This window comes from Sinocyclocheilus anshuiensis, unplaced genomic scaffold (assembly GCF_001515605.1).
Source record: "Sinocyclocheilus anshuiensis isolate Anshui unplaced genomic scaffold, SAMN03320099.WGS_v1.1 scaffold1143, whole genome shotgun sequence".
In the NCBI taxonomy this organism is placed as follows: domain Eukaryota; kingdom Metazoa; phylum Chordata; class Actinopteri; order Cypriniformes; family Cyprinidae; genus Sinocyclocheilus; species Sinocyclocheilus anshuiensis.
In genome coordinates this window covers 773200-790648 of record NW_015546123.1, presented here as the reverse complement: position 1 = coordinate 790648, position 17449 = coordinate 773200, and the positions used below count along the sequence as shown (strand labels likewise).

The 17449-nt window shown below is 40.3% G+C and overlaps 1 protein-coding gene across 7 annotated transcripts in view; it reads left to right on the top strand.

The window, feature by feature from the left end:
- Positions 1 to 17449, top strand: part of LOC107700999 (E3 ubiquitin-protein ligase RNF220-like) — a 129210-nt gene that overhangs the window by 100937 nt on the left and 10824 nt on the right. For 2 of the 7 annotated variants that reach the window (XM_016502885.1, XM_016502888.1), the window contains exons 5-13: positions 1220 to 1315; positions 3704 to 3746; positions 4766 to 4870; positions 7637 to 7758; positions 8425 to 8551; positions 13020 to 13116; positions 13226 to 13312; positions 13418 to 13473; positions 13926 to 14025. In XM_016502885.1, coding sequence (XP_016358371.1) covers positions 1220 to 1315; positions 3704 to 3746; positions 4766 to 4870; positions 7637 to 7758; positions 8425 to 8551; positions 13020 to 13116; positions 13226 to 13312; positions 13418 to 13473; positions 13926 to 14025 — 833 coding nt within the window. The remainder of the gene's footprint in view (positions 1 to 1219; positions 1316 to 3703; positions 3747 to 4765; positions 4871 to 7636; positions 7759 to 8424; positions 8552 to 13019; positions 13117 to 13225; positions 13313 to 13417; positions 13474 to 13925; positions 14026 to 17449) is intronic. The other 5 variants (XM_016502889.1, XM_016502892.1, XM_016502887.1 and 2 more) reach the window with 3 other exon arrangements.

Here is a 17449-nt window from a genome sequence, read left to right as displayed (position 1 = left end):
AAAATGTATCATGGTTTTCACAAACTGTTTTCAATATTGATAATAATAAGAAATTATTATGATTTTTAGGAAAATATTAGGATAATTAATAAGGATCATATGGCACTGAAGACTGGAATGGCTGCTGAAAATTCAGCTTTGTCATCACAGGAATAAAATAGAATTAGTTATTAAAAAGAAAACAGGTATTTACCATTTTAATAATATTCCACAACATTACTGTTTTTGCTGTATTTTTTCATCAATTAAATGCAAACTTGTTGAGCATAAGAGACCTTTTTTAAACATTAAATAATCTTACTGATCCTAAACCTTTAAACAGTAGCGTATAACCTTTATAATTATATTACATTATTTTATTCATTTTTACATTATAACATTCAAGTCAGATTACCTGGTACTAAACTTGCTGTTTATGTGTTATTTTGGGTGTATTATCAATTCTCATTGGACAATGAAACAGTAAAACATCACACACTAGATACAGTAGACCAGTGTAAACACTTAGTGCTCATACTCACTCTCTGGCACACACCGTATTCCCTGAGCTCCAAAGGTTTTGAGATCACAAATAAATTGTTTCCTGAACTTGCGATTCAAAAGCATAAGGAGCCATGCATAATGTCTAATTTACTGTCCCTGTAGAGAGAGGCTGCCATTTTTCACATATTAATATTAGATTACAGTTGTCAGCCGCTAAAGCAGCAACCCCTCCTCTCACTCTGATTAATCAGAGCAGATTGTAAAAACAAATATTTTATAGCCACCTCATAAAAGCAAGACGGAGATCAAGACTCTCGGGAAAGTAAGCAGTATTTCCCCTTCCCCCGTTCCTAAGTCATTTGAGAAATTAAGTCAATTAGGCTTTCAGAAGGACAGGCCTGTTACATCTTCAGGCACACAGCGGTATGTTTATAGGCGATCAAAGTGTCCTGTCATGCTGTCTGGTGTCCTGCTTTCTGTGTGTTCCTCTGTCGAAGCCTCCATTACTCTAAACACTGATGTCCTGTCAACACACATAGTTTAAAGCTGAAATGGCAGTTAATGGTTATCTGTCAACAATTGTTCACATCAGTAATATTGTTTCAACACACCGATTTTTGAGTTCTTGTGTTTTTTTAAACTGGCTGCATCATCAGTTTTGTGGATGACACGTTTGTCTAGTGGATGGCTGCTCACCTCTTTCTCTCATTTTTTGTTTCTCTCTCTCTCTCGCTAGTCTCTCCTGTTGTCAGTGCACATCAAACGTGAGGGCGAGTCTCCAGTTGTGTCCCCACTCTCCTCTGATGAAGCTCACCATTCTGACAGATACCAGGTGAGATGGGAAACCTCAGACAGAGAGTGTCTGTCACAGGTGCAGAGTGACAGACTGTGCAGTTCTGACACTCTGAGCACAACTCCACACACAGACCGAAACTCTCCACTCTGATGCAGCCCTTCATTTCACTGGGTTTTAGCTTGTTGCGAGTGTCTCAATATGTGGGAGTTTCAAATTGAAGTGAAATCCGTGCACATTGTCAAAGTTGGTGCTTTACCTGAGATGTAATGAAACTGGATTTCTGTCAACAGAAAGTAATGACTTCAAAATAAACATTACACAAATGTAGCTTGGTAACCACCACTTACTGCAGGTATTGTTACTACATTAAAGTTGTAAAAAAAAACATAGTTAAATATAGTAAATTAAATATAGTAATTTTGACACAAATTAAGTTACATCAATTTACATTTATAAATTCAACTAAATGTCCTTGAAAATGAAAAGATTTTACCCAAAATGTTTTAAAACAACATAATGAAATTACGTATATGTGTATCCAGCTTTTCTCCTCCACAATATCCTCCATCTTATCCCAGACTGGATCTGACTGCCGGACGTATTAATACAGGCTGAAATCTGTTCTGCTAATCTCCAGCCCCAGGTTTACTCAGGCTGTAATGTGTGTTCTGCTCTGATATGTAATCATCCACAGTTTAACCCTGGGCTAATCTATGCTGCCCCCGAGCCCCGGATATCATCTCTGTGCTCCAGTGTCCTTGACATGTTTGTTTTCTTCCTGCTTGCCCCTGGAGCTGTGGGTTTGTGGGACATTTTGTCTGGCATCTCTATCTGCCCCTCAACCCTATAGAAGTGGGAGAATTTCTCAATTAAAACAATATCAGGACTGATCTTTGCACATTAGCTGTAAGAAGGCTCTCCTGCATGGTCCTGATAAGTCTTTAGAATTTGCCTCTAACGTCACAAAGCTAAAAGTAATACTGACTGATATACAATGATTGTCAAGAGGCCTTAAATACATAATGGCACAATTTCAAGAGGATTTTTATAGAACTTCTCATTAATGAAGCTGCTCAAATCACCTCATGCTAATGCCTTTTTCCTAAAATTCATGATCATCTTTTTTTTGTAACGCAATCTGTCTGGTGTGGACACATTGCGCCATTAATATAGTGTTTCATCATAAAATAGATTGACTTTTAACAGCAGTGGCTCAAGAGTTTTCTGAAGGGCTCTCTGCCTGTAGACATTATACATGAGCCAACTGTTAGAGCAGTTTGAACCTGTATATATATTTAAACTTGAATTATTTTGATGTGTGTGTATCTTTCCTGTATTTCTGTTCAATGTGACAGTCACATAAAATTACATAAATGTTTTTTTTTTAATGAAAATAACATTTTTCAGCATATTTGTGGGGTAACGGTTAAAAATATATTTGTGGGGTGAATACTGAATAAAATCTGATACTGTATTTCTTTTGCTTTTTTGTAACAAAATATCAGAAGGAATAGTCTAAACAGTTACACAAGTCTTAATTTCTTACATTTAGAAATGCAATGCTCATAAACGAAAATGTGACTCAAATAATTAATCTCACGTGCATGTCTTTATTAAAATATATATATATATATTTTTTTTTATCATGAACAGTTCATTGTACCAAAAAAAAAAAAAAAATGATTGAACGAAGCATAATTTGTAAGCCAGAAGAGTTTGTTGAGACCTCTTAAACCAGGGGTTCTTGACTCTGGCCCTCGAGGTCCACTTTCCTGCAGAGTTTAGCTCCATCCTTGATCAAACTGACCTGCCAGTAACTTTCTAGTAATGCTGAAAGAGCTTGATTAGCTTGATCAGGTGAGTTTGATTAGGGCTGGAGCTAAACTCTGCAGGAAAGTGGACCTCAAGGGCCAGAGTTGAGAACCTCGGTCTTAAACAAAACTGAATCAAGCGGCACAGATCATATGCGTCGTTTACATACTGCTGCGCCCCAGTGGCGAAAGACGGAACTGCATCAGTTGAACCTTTTGACTCTGACGTGAGAGTCACATGACCGGTAGCAATATGGCGGCGATGGCGCGCTGAAACGAACTGCTGTAGTGAGCCTAACATTTTCAATCCTTACTCATCCTTCGTAAATTGATTATTGAGTCTAATATCGGCGTTTTGAAGGAGAGTTATCCGGGCTTCATGCTTTTGTAAACCAAATGAGTTTGGAGGGTTGTGGCGTTTGCAATGGAAGAGGAGTTCCAGAGCAATGGCAAGAGAGAAGTAGGTTTTGTTTACATTCAGACGTCAGGGATCTGCTGCAGAATCCAGCGCAATCTAGTGATACGCGCATCATTAAAGTCCTTTTATAGAAATGAGAAATAAACTTCAATGACTGACAGATTTTTCTTTGTTTTTTTTTTCCCCCACATGCAGACATTTTTACGAGTTCGAGCTAACAGGCAAACACGATTGAATGGTATGTATATTTTCTCCTTGCAACAAGAAAAGTGATGTATTATGGTTGTTTATCTGTTGACATATGACTTATAAAAACGTAATTGTCATCCATTAAATAGTGTGATACTTTATATCATCAGTACAGAGTGCAGTTAATATATGGAGAGCTGTTCTTTTCCTAGCAGGCTACTCTGTAATGTTTATCAAAATAATAACAATTATTAATATTATTTGATAACATTATATCAATATAAAGTTGCAATATTCAGTCAATTATACGTAGTAATATTTAAATAAATTGTATTTTAACAGTACATCGTCTTCTAGAGTCTGATTACATGCAGTAATATTTGATGAAAATAATGGCCTTGTTAGTTGATTTTAATAAATTCTCATGCCTGTCAAAATTAGCTAATAATAAACACCTGACAAAAATGTCTTCAAAATTGGATTGTGATAAGATCGTTTATAATCTTTACCTGATAAAATAATATGGTTTAAGGCATTTGGGTGACATTCTGCTCAGTGAGCATTACTTGAAGCACTTTACATGCTCTGAAGACTCGTCTTGCTGGTATATGCTGACAGCGAGTCTAGTCATTTTGTATGGTTATCTGAACCCCAACTCATAGTCATTAGTTGGTGGGTGTGATGGAGCTGCCGCACCCATGGGGAGGGTTGGTGTGAGCTGGGAGCTCACTGACCCGAGGCCAGTTGCTATTCTGGGTGTTGGTAACCGTCTGGCATGAATAAGGAGCTCCTCGCCTTTCAGGGTGCATCAGCCAAATGCTTATCGGCACTAGTGTCTGTCATGTGGCCTTGCCAGGAGCTTGACATCTATGTCAACCTTAGCACCCTTGCCACATATTAGGTGATTTCTACAAGCCTAAGCTATCATGTATTAAATAACATGGCTGTTTATTATAGTTAGTATAGCTTGTAGTCAATTGTGGCCACCTGTTTTTGCACTTCCCTTGACTGTAGCGCCTGCCCAAGCAGAGAATCTCCTTAACCCTTGGTTTTTTCATGTGTCAACAGTCGATGACCTCTGCTGGTGCAGGCGCAACACCAAGGAAAGTTTCAAAAGTCCCCCAATCCCAGTGCCCAGAGGAGTGCCCCTAGCCCCTTGCTGCCTGCGGCATGGTAAGACCCCCTCCCCCCTTTATCGCAGCCGCAGGCACTGTAAGGGTAAATGGGGCTGTCTTTGTTTAAACCTGAGCCCGTATTAAAGTATATCACCTCTCATCTGAGACGCTGTGATTTCAGCATGAGGAAAAACTCCTGCCGTGCCTAATTAATCTGCCTTTCTTCGTGCTATTTAATGATGCCCATCTCCCCCACATTACTGTCAACGTGGTCAGTGCTTCTCTCTCTTCTCCCTCTCCTGGAGGTAATGGCAGAAGCTCCTGCCTCTCCTCCTCCAGTCCCCCTCGGCCCCATTCGCAATCACAGTCACCTAAAAATTAATGTCCCCACACGCCATTTGCAGTTAAGAAAAAGCGACAGAGACTTACGGCGCAATAGGCGCTGTTCTGCTGTGTTACATTTCTAATTATGTGATCGGGCAGGGGAGGGGGAAGAGTGAGACAGCCCGAGAGATCCGAGCTCTGGCCGTTTTTCGTGCCTGTCCCTGATGTATCAAGGAGGAATTGGTGTTTGGGTGCAAAGGTCTAATTAACAGAGTTCACCTCTGAGCCGAGCCCTATCACGTCACTATCGTGTTTTGCAACTCATCTGTCTTGCCTCAGTAAAATCTGTGGCTAGAGATGCCTACTAGCCTCAAGATAAATCTGTAAAGGATCCTGATCTATGTGGGGTTTTTATGTTAGCTTAATGCTGCTCACTCTTTCTGAATGCTCTTATTTCAGTTTGACATTTTGTGTGTCCTGTGACATCCTTGGTCGTGCATATTAGCTGTTGATCTTCCCAAGTTTTAATGTAAATAATTAAATATATTTATATATAAATAATAGTGGTGTCAAAATTAGTGCGTTAACGCAGGCGATACATTTTTTCAGTTTAACACGTTAAAAATATTTAACGCAGGGGCGGGGCTAGGGTTGTCCACCCCATTCACAACTGCTGCTTCTGTCACTTTTTCTCTTGACAAGAAGTGCATTTATTTAGTCGCAGAACGTTTCAGACGCGCGCTCCACTTCTCTTCGGCGCGAGTCAAACGAGTGCGGAAACGGTACTGTGCTCGCAGCGCGTGCTCTTCAGTTGCACACACAAAGGAGCCGGCGCATGCTGTAGCCTGTATCCATTCATATCAAAGCGCGAAATAATGCAATGTCGTGGTCAGTTAAGTCATGAAGTTACCAAAAATATTTCAATGTTTTTTCTTGTGAAAATAATTTTCTCATGCCTTAAAATAGCTTGAATGTACCTCTACACCCTTGCCTCATTTACTATATGTGGATCTATGAATATGCAAATTAGTCCCGCCTCCACTCACTCGCACCAGCCAGCGCCTCCTGATCCACTGAACTGTAGTAACCGCAAAACAATGGCATACACGGATAATGACTGATAAAACTATGTTTTTACTAGCGGACAACTACAGTGAATACTGTAACATTCGTTAAAGTTACTTGCTTGACGATGTTGTGTCCTAAAATGCCTTGAAGACTCGAATGCAGCCGTTTGTGATTCTTAATTCGCGCCCACGAACATACGCGTGTGAAGTGCAGACGCAGCTGCGGGAGAGGTGCGTCTGACTCCGGGCTACTTTTACACTGTTGCCACGGGTTATAATGCAAGTTAGCGGTTCTAAATTCACATTAAACCACAGCTTCATGGGTTTTTTGCTCTGATTTATTTTTGGTTTTGTGCTGGTATTGGTATATTTAGCATGCTAGTGATAGGAATCGATCCATTTACGTGATTGGTTATTGGTTTGTGACATAGCAAACCAAGGGCTGTTTCAAACCATATTTCTGGGTCAGCCTTTGGGAAACTACAGTTTTAAGGAGAAAATACACAGCAATGGTGTTGATTAATAGATTGGCACATGGTTTGTCTAAAAGCATATTAAAAACACCACATAGACAAATAAACAACATAAAAAACTTGATTTTCACTACAGGGGGACTTTAAGAACATGTCTATGAAATGGTTTTCAAAACTGTCCTGGAGCAGCCCGGCACTGTCTCACTCATCTAACACACCCGATTCAACTCATTAATAGAGACTTTAAGGCCTGAAGTGGGTCAGAAAACGTAAAAAGATTTGAGAGAAATGCATGCGTGTAGAGTCCGCTTCACATTATGTAATTCTAAATGCATTTTAATAGACTGAATCATGCAGTGAAAGAACGCACTATAAATGCGCACACGCACTAGTTTAGACTTCACGTAATGTATGCGTGCGCTCTGTAGAGATGTTTTGAATGGTTTTTGCAAAATACTCGATAATGTCAAATCGCACATCGTTAAAACAACAATTACGATATTATCGCAGACGATATATATCGCACACCCCTACTCTCAATTATACTGTTATGTTGAATGGCTATAGTCAATGGTTAAATATTGGGGGGGCAATTTTATAGAGAAATCAGTATTGGTATCATTGATACTGGCCTTCAGTCATAAAAAAAGATGCCATTAAAAAATATACTTTTTTTTGTTTGTCTTTGTTGTTTGTACATTCATTTCAAGATTGAATGTGAAATTATTGCAATATAAAAGTATATTTAAAAACTTTAATGTTAGGTGGGATTAATTAATTTCAGAAAAATGTGCGATTAATTAGTTAATTGTTTTTTAATCGATTGACAGCACTAATAAATATATATTAATTACATATACAGCTCAGTGCCAGTATGGATTATGTATGTAGTATTTATTATGGTCGCTTTGCTCCGTTGATTTATCATGTGGTATCTCTTTTTTTTTTTTTGTGCTGCAGCCCGGATTGGGAAGATGAAGCGCCGGAAGCCTGAGGATGGACAGGTATGTCCACTGTGCAGTGCCCCGCTGACAGGGACGGAGGAGGAAATGAGTAGGCATGTGGAACAATGTCTGTTCAAGGTAGCTTCATAAACCCAGAGATCTGGGCCTCCAACCTCTAGAAGCTTTGGACTTTCTGCCCTCACGTTTCCCTGGACATCAGTCATCTGACAAAAGACACACACATACTGTACATATAAATGTTTTTGGGAATTAGTTCTTTATGATTTCACCTATGTTGTATTCCTACATGGGTGTCCAGGGAATAGTTGAAGGATTAGCTCTTTTCTGAAGTGTTCTTCCTCCTCCTTCACTTAGATTTGGTTGGCAGTTTCGGTGTCCTGAACCTACTTTATAGATATTCTACTATATTGTCATTAAACACTGAGTTTATAGAGAGGCTCAATGGAAACTGTTGTTCACACTGTCTGTCTGGCTTCCCTCTTTAGCCATTTTAGTGGTTCAGGATGCAGCACTTGCCCTTTATATTATATAGCAGGTTCCTCTTGACCCATCTAATCCAGTAGTTCTTATGATACTAATGCACTCTTGGTGGTTGGATTCGGGTGTTCTGTTGCATGTGGTTTGATAGCTCCTAAAATTAGACATCATTAGAAGTTAGTGGATTTGAAAGCGCTGCTTTGATTTCCTCTGATGTAGTCACTCTTTGTGGTTTTGTCTTTTTATATTGAATGAACCAACTGAAATGTATTTGTGCATGTTTGATAAGTGGTTTTGTTCTCTCAGAGGGAAGGTGGAACAGAAGAGGATTCCGCCGATGTCGAAGGAGAGAACGGAACGCGGTTTGAGGAGTACGAGTGGTGCGGACAGAAGAGGGTACGAGCTACTACATTACTGGAAGGTGGTTTCAGAGGTAAGCATTTTTTCATTTTCTTATATATTGTCATTCTCACCAAGGCTGTGTTTATTTGAACAAAAATACAGTAAAAACAATAATATTATTATATTCAATATAATATTATTATATTATTTCAATACATAATATATATATATGTTTATTTCAATTTAAAATAACTGTTTTCCATTTGAAAATATTTTAAATGTAATTTATTCCTGTGATGGCAAAGCTGAGTTTTCAGCTGCCATTACTCCGGTCTTCAGTGTCACATGATCTATTAGAAGTCATTCTAGTATGCTGATTTGGTGCTCAAGAAACATTTCTTAAAGTTTAATGAAGATCCCTTTCAAAGATCACCAGAAACTTTAAAGCTGTTTAATACGGGTACATACATTTCTTTCACGATGTACCCCAAGATCAACCTGTTCAAGTGGCGTGTGTGTTAATTTATAGGCTAGGCAGCTGTAGTTCAGACAAGGTGAGTTCTGGCAGGCCCTGCCTGGCCTTTAAGGAGTCAAAGGAAAACACATTTAGCTGTGCAATTGACCCACCTCACCCAGTACAGAGATGTGTGTGAGAAAAATGGGCCGCTGACCCCTGGGCTTCCCCTGCTGCAGGAATGCAATTATAGCTCCCAACCTAACTCCGCTCACCTGGGATGTTCTCTATCACATACACACACGCTCCCTAAGACCCTTTTTGATGTGCTGCCACACTCATTGAAAGACTTTCGAGGGAATTCTAGTTGATTCATAAATAATTTACCTCTTCAGATTATTTTTACACTAGGGAGGAGGTGTCAGTCATCCTCCATACTTGAGAACTTTTCTCAATGTTGGATCAGTTGTTTTGAAAGGGGTTTTATTTCTTCAGTTAAGTTTGTTGAGTTGGCACTTTAGAGGAAGTGCTAAGTGAATGTCTATCAAAAACATCTCAGTTTTTCCCCTCACTGTTAGTTTCATATTTAGAAAAGGAGTTAGGCTCCTCCCTCAGTGGTCTTTTGTAAACTTCTGCGCTGTTAAATGGAAAGGCTGTTCGATCCCAAGGAGAGAGCCCATTGCAAAGCTGTGTGGATTAAGAAAAGAAACAGACTTGCTCCTCTATCACCCGGTTGGACAGACGGTGGCCCAGATCAATTCTGCATGTGAACAGAGCCATGTGTCTGTACAGAAGCTCGCCAGCCCTTTATCTTCAGCACAGGCACCGGTGTAATGGCGATATGGGGGGACCTAGTGAGAAGTGACTCGATGGCCCAGGGGCCACTTGAAAGCTCTCCCTAGGATGCTCAGAAGGTGGATTTTGCCTTGAAAGCTCAGCTGAAGTCCTCAAGCGTTCAATCGGTCTGCATTGCAGAATCTCTCCAGCCCAGGGGGAGCTAGACTGGGGAGGGGGGCTTGAAAGGAGTCTTCAATGGGATAAGAGGGCTATAGTCCCTGAAGCACCAGCAGCTCTCTCTCTTTGAGGACCCAGGAAGAAAGCAGAGAGGAAACGCTTTAAACCGAACAAAAAGAGCATGATAAGGGAAAAGGGAGACCAAGAGGAAGAGAGAAATCGAAGAAGATCAGTTTGTGTTGGAGGCCCATAAGGCCTCCTGTGTCCGTGGCTTAGCAGGGCTGATGAAGAGATAGCGATGGCAGAGATGGAGGAGATTTGGTGAAGTCGGGAAAGAAGAACAGAGGCCCGCCGCTCGTCTTTGTAAAGAGCCTTGAGAGATGGCAGCTTTGAGTCCCCTCCCTGGCAGGCATACATGGTAAATGCCATCCTGATTGGATGAACTTTGACCTGTGAAAAACTGTGAAAGGCAGATAAGTGTCATGGCAACAAGGTGGAGGAGAGGCCATGTTTCATGTCCTGTTTCTCTGGGATCTCTGCTTCCCCTTTCTTTGCTGTGGCATGACACACCTGTCTTGGGTGACATATGTAGATTAGCACTTAACAATCATGGCATATGTAAATCAGCTTGCAAAATGTGACCCAACAAGGAAAATGTGCTTTATGCATGTAACGACTTAACATTTAAACAGATACAAGACCTGCTTTGAACATGACACATTGCAAATGGCTCTTATTGTCATGAAAAGTATTGCAGAGCAATACTGGTAAATACAGGCTACATTGTAAGGAAGACAGTGGAGTTTTTTATTCATCCAGTGTACACAGTGACGAAGAACAGGAGTAAGCTTATGTCCCAGAGGCTGCTGGGCAAAGAGGCGGTGCGACGGCGTGCATAATTTGACTGAGAGGCAGTTAGAGTTGCGCTGACCTTTTCGGTACAGATTAGATTGTCTGCCAAGACCACTTAACAGTAGCCCCAGCTTTTTCAGTCAGACACCCATTGCTCGGGTAGTTATACACCATTCAGGTGGCCGTTTTGATGTTGTGGTTGCCTGAGTAGGTGTGCCCTGCTTTTTTCAGTCTGGCTAAGTTTCGTCAGTGTACACATTAAAGTGGACAGTCTTCCTGTTCGTGCTGAATCAATGCTGCATGACATTCTTCCTGCCCTGGTTCTAGCAAAGCATTAGCCAGGATCCATAGCCTGATCAATTGATTGATTTTACAGTGATTTTTTTTTCTTTTGGCTGCTTATGGCCTGCAACATCTTCCTCTGGCCTGCCTGCTATTAGTGGTCACTATGTTTATAATTGTTTCCCTCATTTCTTCCCCCGGTTTGGCTTTCTTTGCAGCTTGTTGACAGTTCATTAATAAAATGTTCACCATCATTTACAGATTATGGTCTTTTATTTTTGGCTAACTGTACCCTTCACCCACCTTCAGTTGGGTCAGAGGAGTGGGAGGGTTATCTATAGAACACACTATTTCCAAGCTAGAATGAGGTGATGCCAAACACAGGACCCACGGTTCATGTTTTAATGCGGTCACACACTTTCCATCCATTCTTGCACTTCCGTGCCACTATGACTAAAGATTGCCCATACTTAAATACTATTAAACATTTCTAACCAAGCTACACTACTGCTCAAAAGTTTTTCAAAAGTTTTTAAAGAATACTTTTATCCGATAAGGACACATTAAATTGGAAAAAAAAGAGAGCAGTGAACACATTTTTACAAAAGATTTCTGTTTCAAATAAATACTATTCTTTTGAACTTTCAGTTCATCAAAGAATTCTGAATGTATTACAGTTTCCGACTATATTAAGCAGCATAACTCTTTTCATCATTGAGAATAATGAAAAATGTTTCTTTATCACCAAATAAGCATATCAGAATCATTTCTGAAGGATCATGTGATTTTGAAGAATTGAGTAATGGCTGCTGAAAATTCAGCTTTGTGATCACAGGAATAAATTAAATTTATAAAACATATTACAATAGAAAAGTCATTTTAAATTGCAATAATATTTCACAATAGTACTGTTTTACTGTATTTTTGATCAAATAAATGCAGCCTTAGTGAGCATGAAAGACTTCTTTGAAAAACATTTATCAATAATTTATTAAAATAATGCTTTGCTATTGGTAAATATCAATGGACAAAAACTGTAAGCGATATGATTAATTCTGTAAGTTATTGTTGAAAGGTAATGTACATTTAGACTGTTGCGCACAGTTGAACCCTGATTCTCTGTTGAGGAGCTTGGATTTATGTAGCTCAGCTATTGTGCACATATGCCTCTGCAGTCACAGGGACCAAATAAAACTTAAAAGGTCTCTTTTATTTGATCACTAAAAACCATCGCACATTGTAAAAAAAGGGCAAGCATTTGTGATGCATTTTATCCCTACTCTGCCTCTTTTGGATCCCTTTACGGAGAAGGGGAGAGACCGATCATGGCCGCCACATCCACTTTCAGTCCTCCTCCTCTTTTCCATCAGTGTCTAACACTCCCTGAAGGTTGTAGTTATCCACTCCACACTGCGCAGTAGTCATCCTGTGTCGTAGCGCTTTGAGGAACAAGAGGAAGTACTATTCTCCATTTCCATTTCCTACCTCAGTTCCTCATCCGTGACAAACCCGTTCTCCAGCAGTGCCCTGACATCCTTCCATCAGCCCCTGAAGGGCCTGGGCTGCTCCCACCCTTCAGGCTGCTACCGATCCAACCTCTTCCTAACCAGAACTGAAGGACCCAGTCAGCCAGCGGTTGGAGTTTGTCTGTGCGCTCATCACTGGATTTACAGAAGTGCCACTCAGGCTGCACGCCCCAATGCTCAGGTCCCATTCCCTGACAGGCACCTGACACAACTCCCATTCAGACTGTCTCTGATGGCTCCATCTGGGCCCAGAGCACCAGGCTCCTGGCTTGTCTGCAGTAATCTGGTTCTGCTCACAGCTACAACAGGCCTTCCTAATTGAGGTTTCTCTGGCATGACAAACCTGTCCTGGATTGGGACTGTTACGGTTGAAGATGGTTGCTAGTGATAGATTTATTGTAACATATAATGTATATTATTAAATGCAACAAAGGATTTAAACCCAAATTTAATTTATTGATGACTGTTATTCCTCTCCTCCCTCTTTTTAGGAACAGGCTTTGCCATATGTAGCACGAAGGAGAGCCATGACAGTGATGCAGACCTGGATGTGGATGGAGATGACACACTGGAGTACGGCAAAGCCCAGTATCCTTGATTAGTCGTCTTGAGACATCTTGCTCTACAGTGGTGCTGTAGTGGGCACAGAAACAGTAACAGAAATTAGAAGCAGTTGTTCCTTAACTCGAGGTTTCAGGTACACTGAAGCAGACATCATTCCTTGTTCTGGAGAGGACCAGGGAGAGGCCAAAGAACGTGAGGCACTGCGTGGGGCCGTTTTGAAGTAAGCTGGATTTCACTGAAATGATTTCATCACAGACTTTAAAATGACATAACAAATCTATAGACTTGGCTTTTGCACAATTTTTTTATTTTCTTTCTTCTGTAGTGGTGGTGTACCGTCCAATAGAATAACACCAGAGTTCTCAAAATGGGCCAGTGATGGTGAGTTGGCCTTCAAATAAATGTGGTTTCTTTCTGTTCATCAGAGAATCTTGAAAAAAAAATGTTTTCATTGTGTATTAAATATATTAAACATAATATATTTAATCATATTTAATATATTAACTCTAATGTATATTAAAATAGTAATGTTATTTTAAATTGTAATAATATTTCACAGTATTACTGTTTTTGCTTTATTTTTGGTCAAATAAATGGTTAAAAAGAAAGAAAAACACCAAACTTTTGAGCAGTAAGTATATACATTTTTGTAATTGTGCTCTAAAGTATTTAATCCAGAAATTGCTTTACCTAAATTCAATCGCTGTTAAAATAAAATAAAAAACCTGAACCCTGTTTTTTGTCTATATATTTAAGTTGCATTGTTATAGAATGAAACGTTACTTTTGTTGGCCCTCATTCGTTATATATGCTCTGTTTGTTTATTTTTGCAGAAATGCCATCCACCAGTAATGGCGAGAGCAGCAAACAGGAGCCGAGCTCTTCATCTTCGTCCTCCACACCGAGGACCTGTAAAAACAGTGAGATCGAGAAGTGAGTACAAACACACACCTGTCCACAGTGGCAGTGTGTTTTCTGGTGTATTGGGGTGAGATTAGTTTGTGTAGGGACTGCAAGATTGTTCACAAGTTCAATAAATTTGTGTGATTGACACTCTTAGCACACTGACTTATTTTTATATATTTTTTGTTTTTAATTTCAGTAATATTTGTTACTTTGATTTATACTTCATTTTAATATTTTTATTTTAGTGTTTGTTTTATAAATACTTATTTTTGCTTTATATAGACTTACTATAATTTATTTTTACATTTCATGAACACAATTTTTATTTATTAATAATGAGAACATTCCTGAGTATTTCTAAAATGCACCCCCGCAATTCATCGTCCTCTCTATCTGTCTCTGGTCTCCACTGAGGCTTCTTCTCTAGGGAAAGGCTTCTAGTGTAGCTGAATCAATCTTGTGCGGGCGGCCATGAATAAGCACAGCAGACCCGAAGCAATTGATTTTTCTCGTCAGCACGTCACGAACATGTTCTTCTCACTAGGGCTGGGTATCGATTCAGATGTTCCAATTCGATTCAATTTCAATTTTCAAGCTCTCAATTCGAATCGATTTCGATTTTCGATTCGATTTGACTATATGAATGAATATAGATTTTCCATATTTGACCCAAAGTTGGGTTGAAACAACCCAGCATTTTTGAAAGTGTAAGGTACAGTAAAAGTTATTTCCATATTCTAGTGGTTGGGAACAGAGATATTCAAGCACTAAGCTAAAAGTCAAATGAATTAAAAAGTAATGGAGATCGGTTGGAAGTTGTATTGTCAAACGTCAAAGTGTTGCTAATGCAAGACATTATTGTGTTTCTTAAAGGGACAGTTCACCCAAAAATGATAATCCTGTCATTTAATCCGCAAGTTGTTCTAAACCTGTATGAGTTTCTTTCTTCTGTTGAACAAAAAAGAAGATATTTTGAAGAATATGGATAACCAAACTGTTTTGGTCCCCATTGACTTCCATATATTTTTCTCCATACTATGGAAGTCAAGTCAATAGGGCCCATCAACTGTCTGGCATATAGCTTTGTTCTTGTCCACAGTATCTTTGTCATCGTGTTTGCGAAATATAAAATGCTTCCATACCTTTTTATGTGAAGGTGGTGTTGACGTCGGGAACGCACCTGAATTAGGGTTGTGACGGTGAGGAAATTTTCCCACCGGGTTAATCGACTTGTGACAACACCGGTAATGCCGGTAACTTTCACTTTCAAATAGCGGCAATTCGGCGTAAAGCAATTGTTCGTTTTTAGTTCGTTTGAATTGTCCCTCTTTTCCTCACTTTCCGTCACTTTTAAATAGCTTAAAAGCACCATCCGCATTTTACTTTCACTTTTGAATTAGCGGCAGTTAGGCGTCAATTGCTTGAATGCAACAACAAAATACAACGTGCATTGAGCAGCCGCATTCAGTTTTTAATTGTAGTGTCTGTTCTTTTACTGAACTAAATTATTTTTATTTCTAGAAAAATCAAAACGACGGTGGGGGTCGGTGACGCGCTCGATATTGAATCGTCCTCATTTTAAAAAACGATATATCGAAAAATCTATTTTTTTGCCCAGCCCTACTTCTCACCCATCTCCAATCAAGTGTGAATCTGCGAATGACTTTGTCTGTAGCGCAAGCTTGATGTCAGCTACGGTATGCAATTGAAATCTTGTTTGCTAACCATGTTTACCATGACCAGCAGTTAAAAGTGTGACTTTGCACACTGTTGCTTGATAGGTTTGACTGAGTGTGTGGAAATAAATGTTAGTGGATGATCTTATGAACACTGTGTGGCTCTGTCCGAGCGTGGGTGTGCAAGTAGGAGGATGAAAATGGACAGAACGGAATTCCTAAGTGGAGCTGCAGGAGTGTGACAGCTTAGATTGATTCATTGCTTTCCTCCGTAGAGACTCGCTCACTTTCGTCCTCCCTCTGCGCACACACTCAGAGCACCAGGCAGCCGTTTAGACTAGCCGTAGCATTGTATCGGGGGGCATTAAGTGTTTTAGCCGACCGGGGTATGAATCACCGCAGCTGTTTGATGTCATAGAGAAGAGCGAGCAATGAGCGCAACCCACCCGCCACCCGTTTTATTAGCTTAGCGTTTAGCTCCAGACGTGACACACACTCGTTTATTTAATATCTCCCGCAATATTTCTCCCAGTCTGTGCCCGTCCTCCTCGGCCCTCTGTCTGAATCTATCCATCTTTCCCCGACAGTAGAGCCCTCTCCTCCGAAGAGCACCTCTCCTTTCTCCTTCTGCTGATTTGATCAGGTATCACAGGATGTTATGCGATATTGTCTTATGAATGGGGCCGGGGAGATAAATCTCAATGATGATATCATTAATCAAATCCTGAGGGGTCATGAGAAGGGGGAGGGAGGTGTATTAACTCTTTCCTAGCCAAAACACAAGATTGTTACTGTAGCATTTGAGTTTTAGCTTCACATATTGGTTCAGTATTAAAAAAAATACATACTTATGCTTTTTTTTTTCCTTCATGGTGTGCGTCAAATGGATGAAACATGCAAATTTACGGGAATGGCTGTGCCATTGTTTAATATCCAATTTCCTGAAGTGAGGGGTCTTAATTAGAGCCCGACCGATATATCGTTTTGCCGATATTATCGGACGATATTAGCCTGTCGCCGATATATCGGTATCGGCAAATATGCCGCTGATACGACATTTTTTTTTACAGAACATATAATGCAGATAAAATGCTTGAAATGGTGTAATTACTTAGTTTGTCCAGCAGAGCGCGCTCCATTGTTTGCTACTGGCGACCTGGATGAAACGCTTTAAAGCTTAAGTCTATGGAAAACCATTTAAACTTTGAACGGCCATATCTCCGTAATGGCACGGCGAATCCGCACCAAATTCGTGGGATCCCTTCAGCTCGAGGAACCCTCTCGAACGCGAATCGAGTGTACGTCTCGAGGCCCTCTTTCGAATGAGACCACCCCCGCGTTACGGGTGGTTAAATTTGCGGTCCGGCGCCAACCGATCAAGCGATCCCGGGGGGCTACCGACGCGCGGAGGGTGGCGTTCGAGAGGGCTCCTCGAGCTGAAGGGATCCCCCGAATTTGGTGGAGATCCGCCGGCGCGTTCGCGAGATAGTGACACCAGTCAACACTTTCCCTTCAGTAAGGAGGTCTCTTGTTCAGGCAGCATTCACGCGTTGTCTTATTCGACCGTAAGTGCCCTGCGAAGTGGACTTCACATGAAATTCCGCCATGATTCCAGTTCCAAGGGAACGTACACGTTACATTCAAAGGGCATTAAAGTGCGTGAGACGTGAATTTATATTGAATTTATTTACAGGGGTAGGGGAGAGCGGGGCACAAAGTAACACTTTTTGACTTTCTCAGTTTGTGTAAATCCACATGGGGTTCAGAATATATAT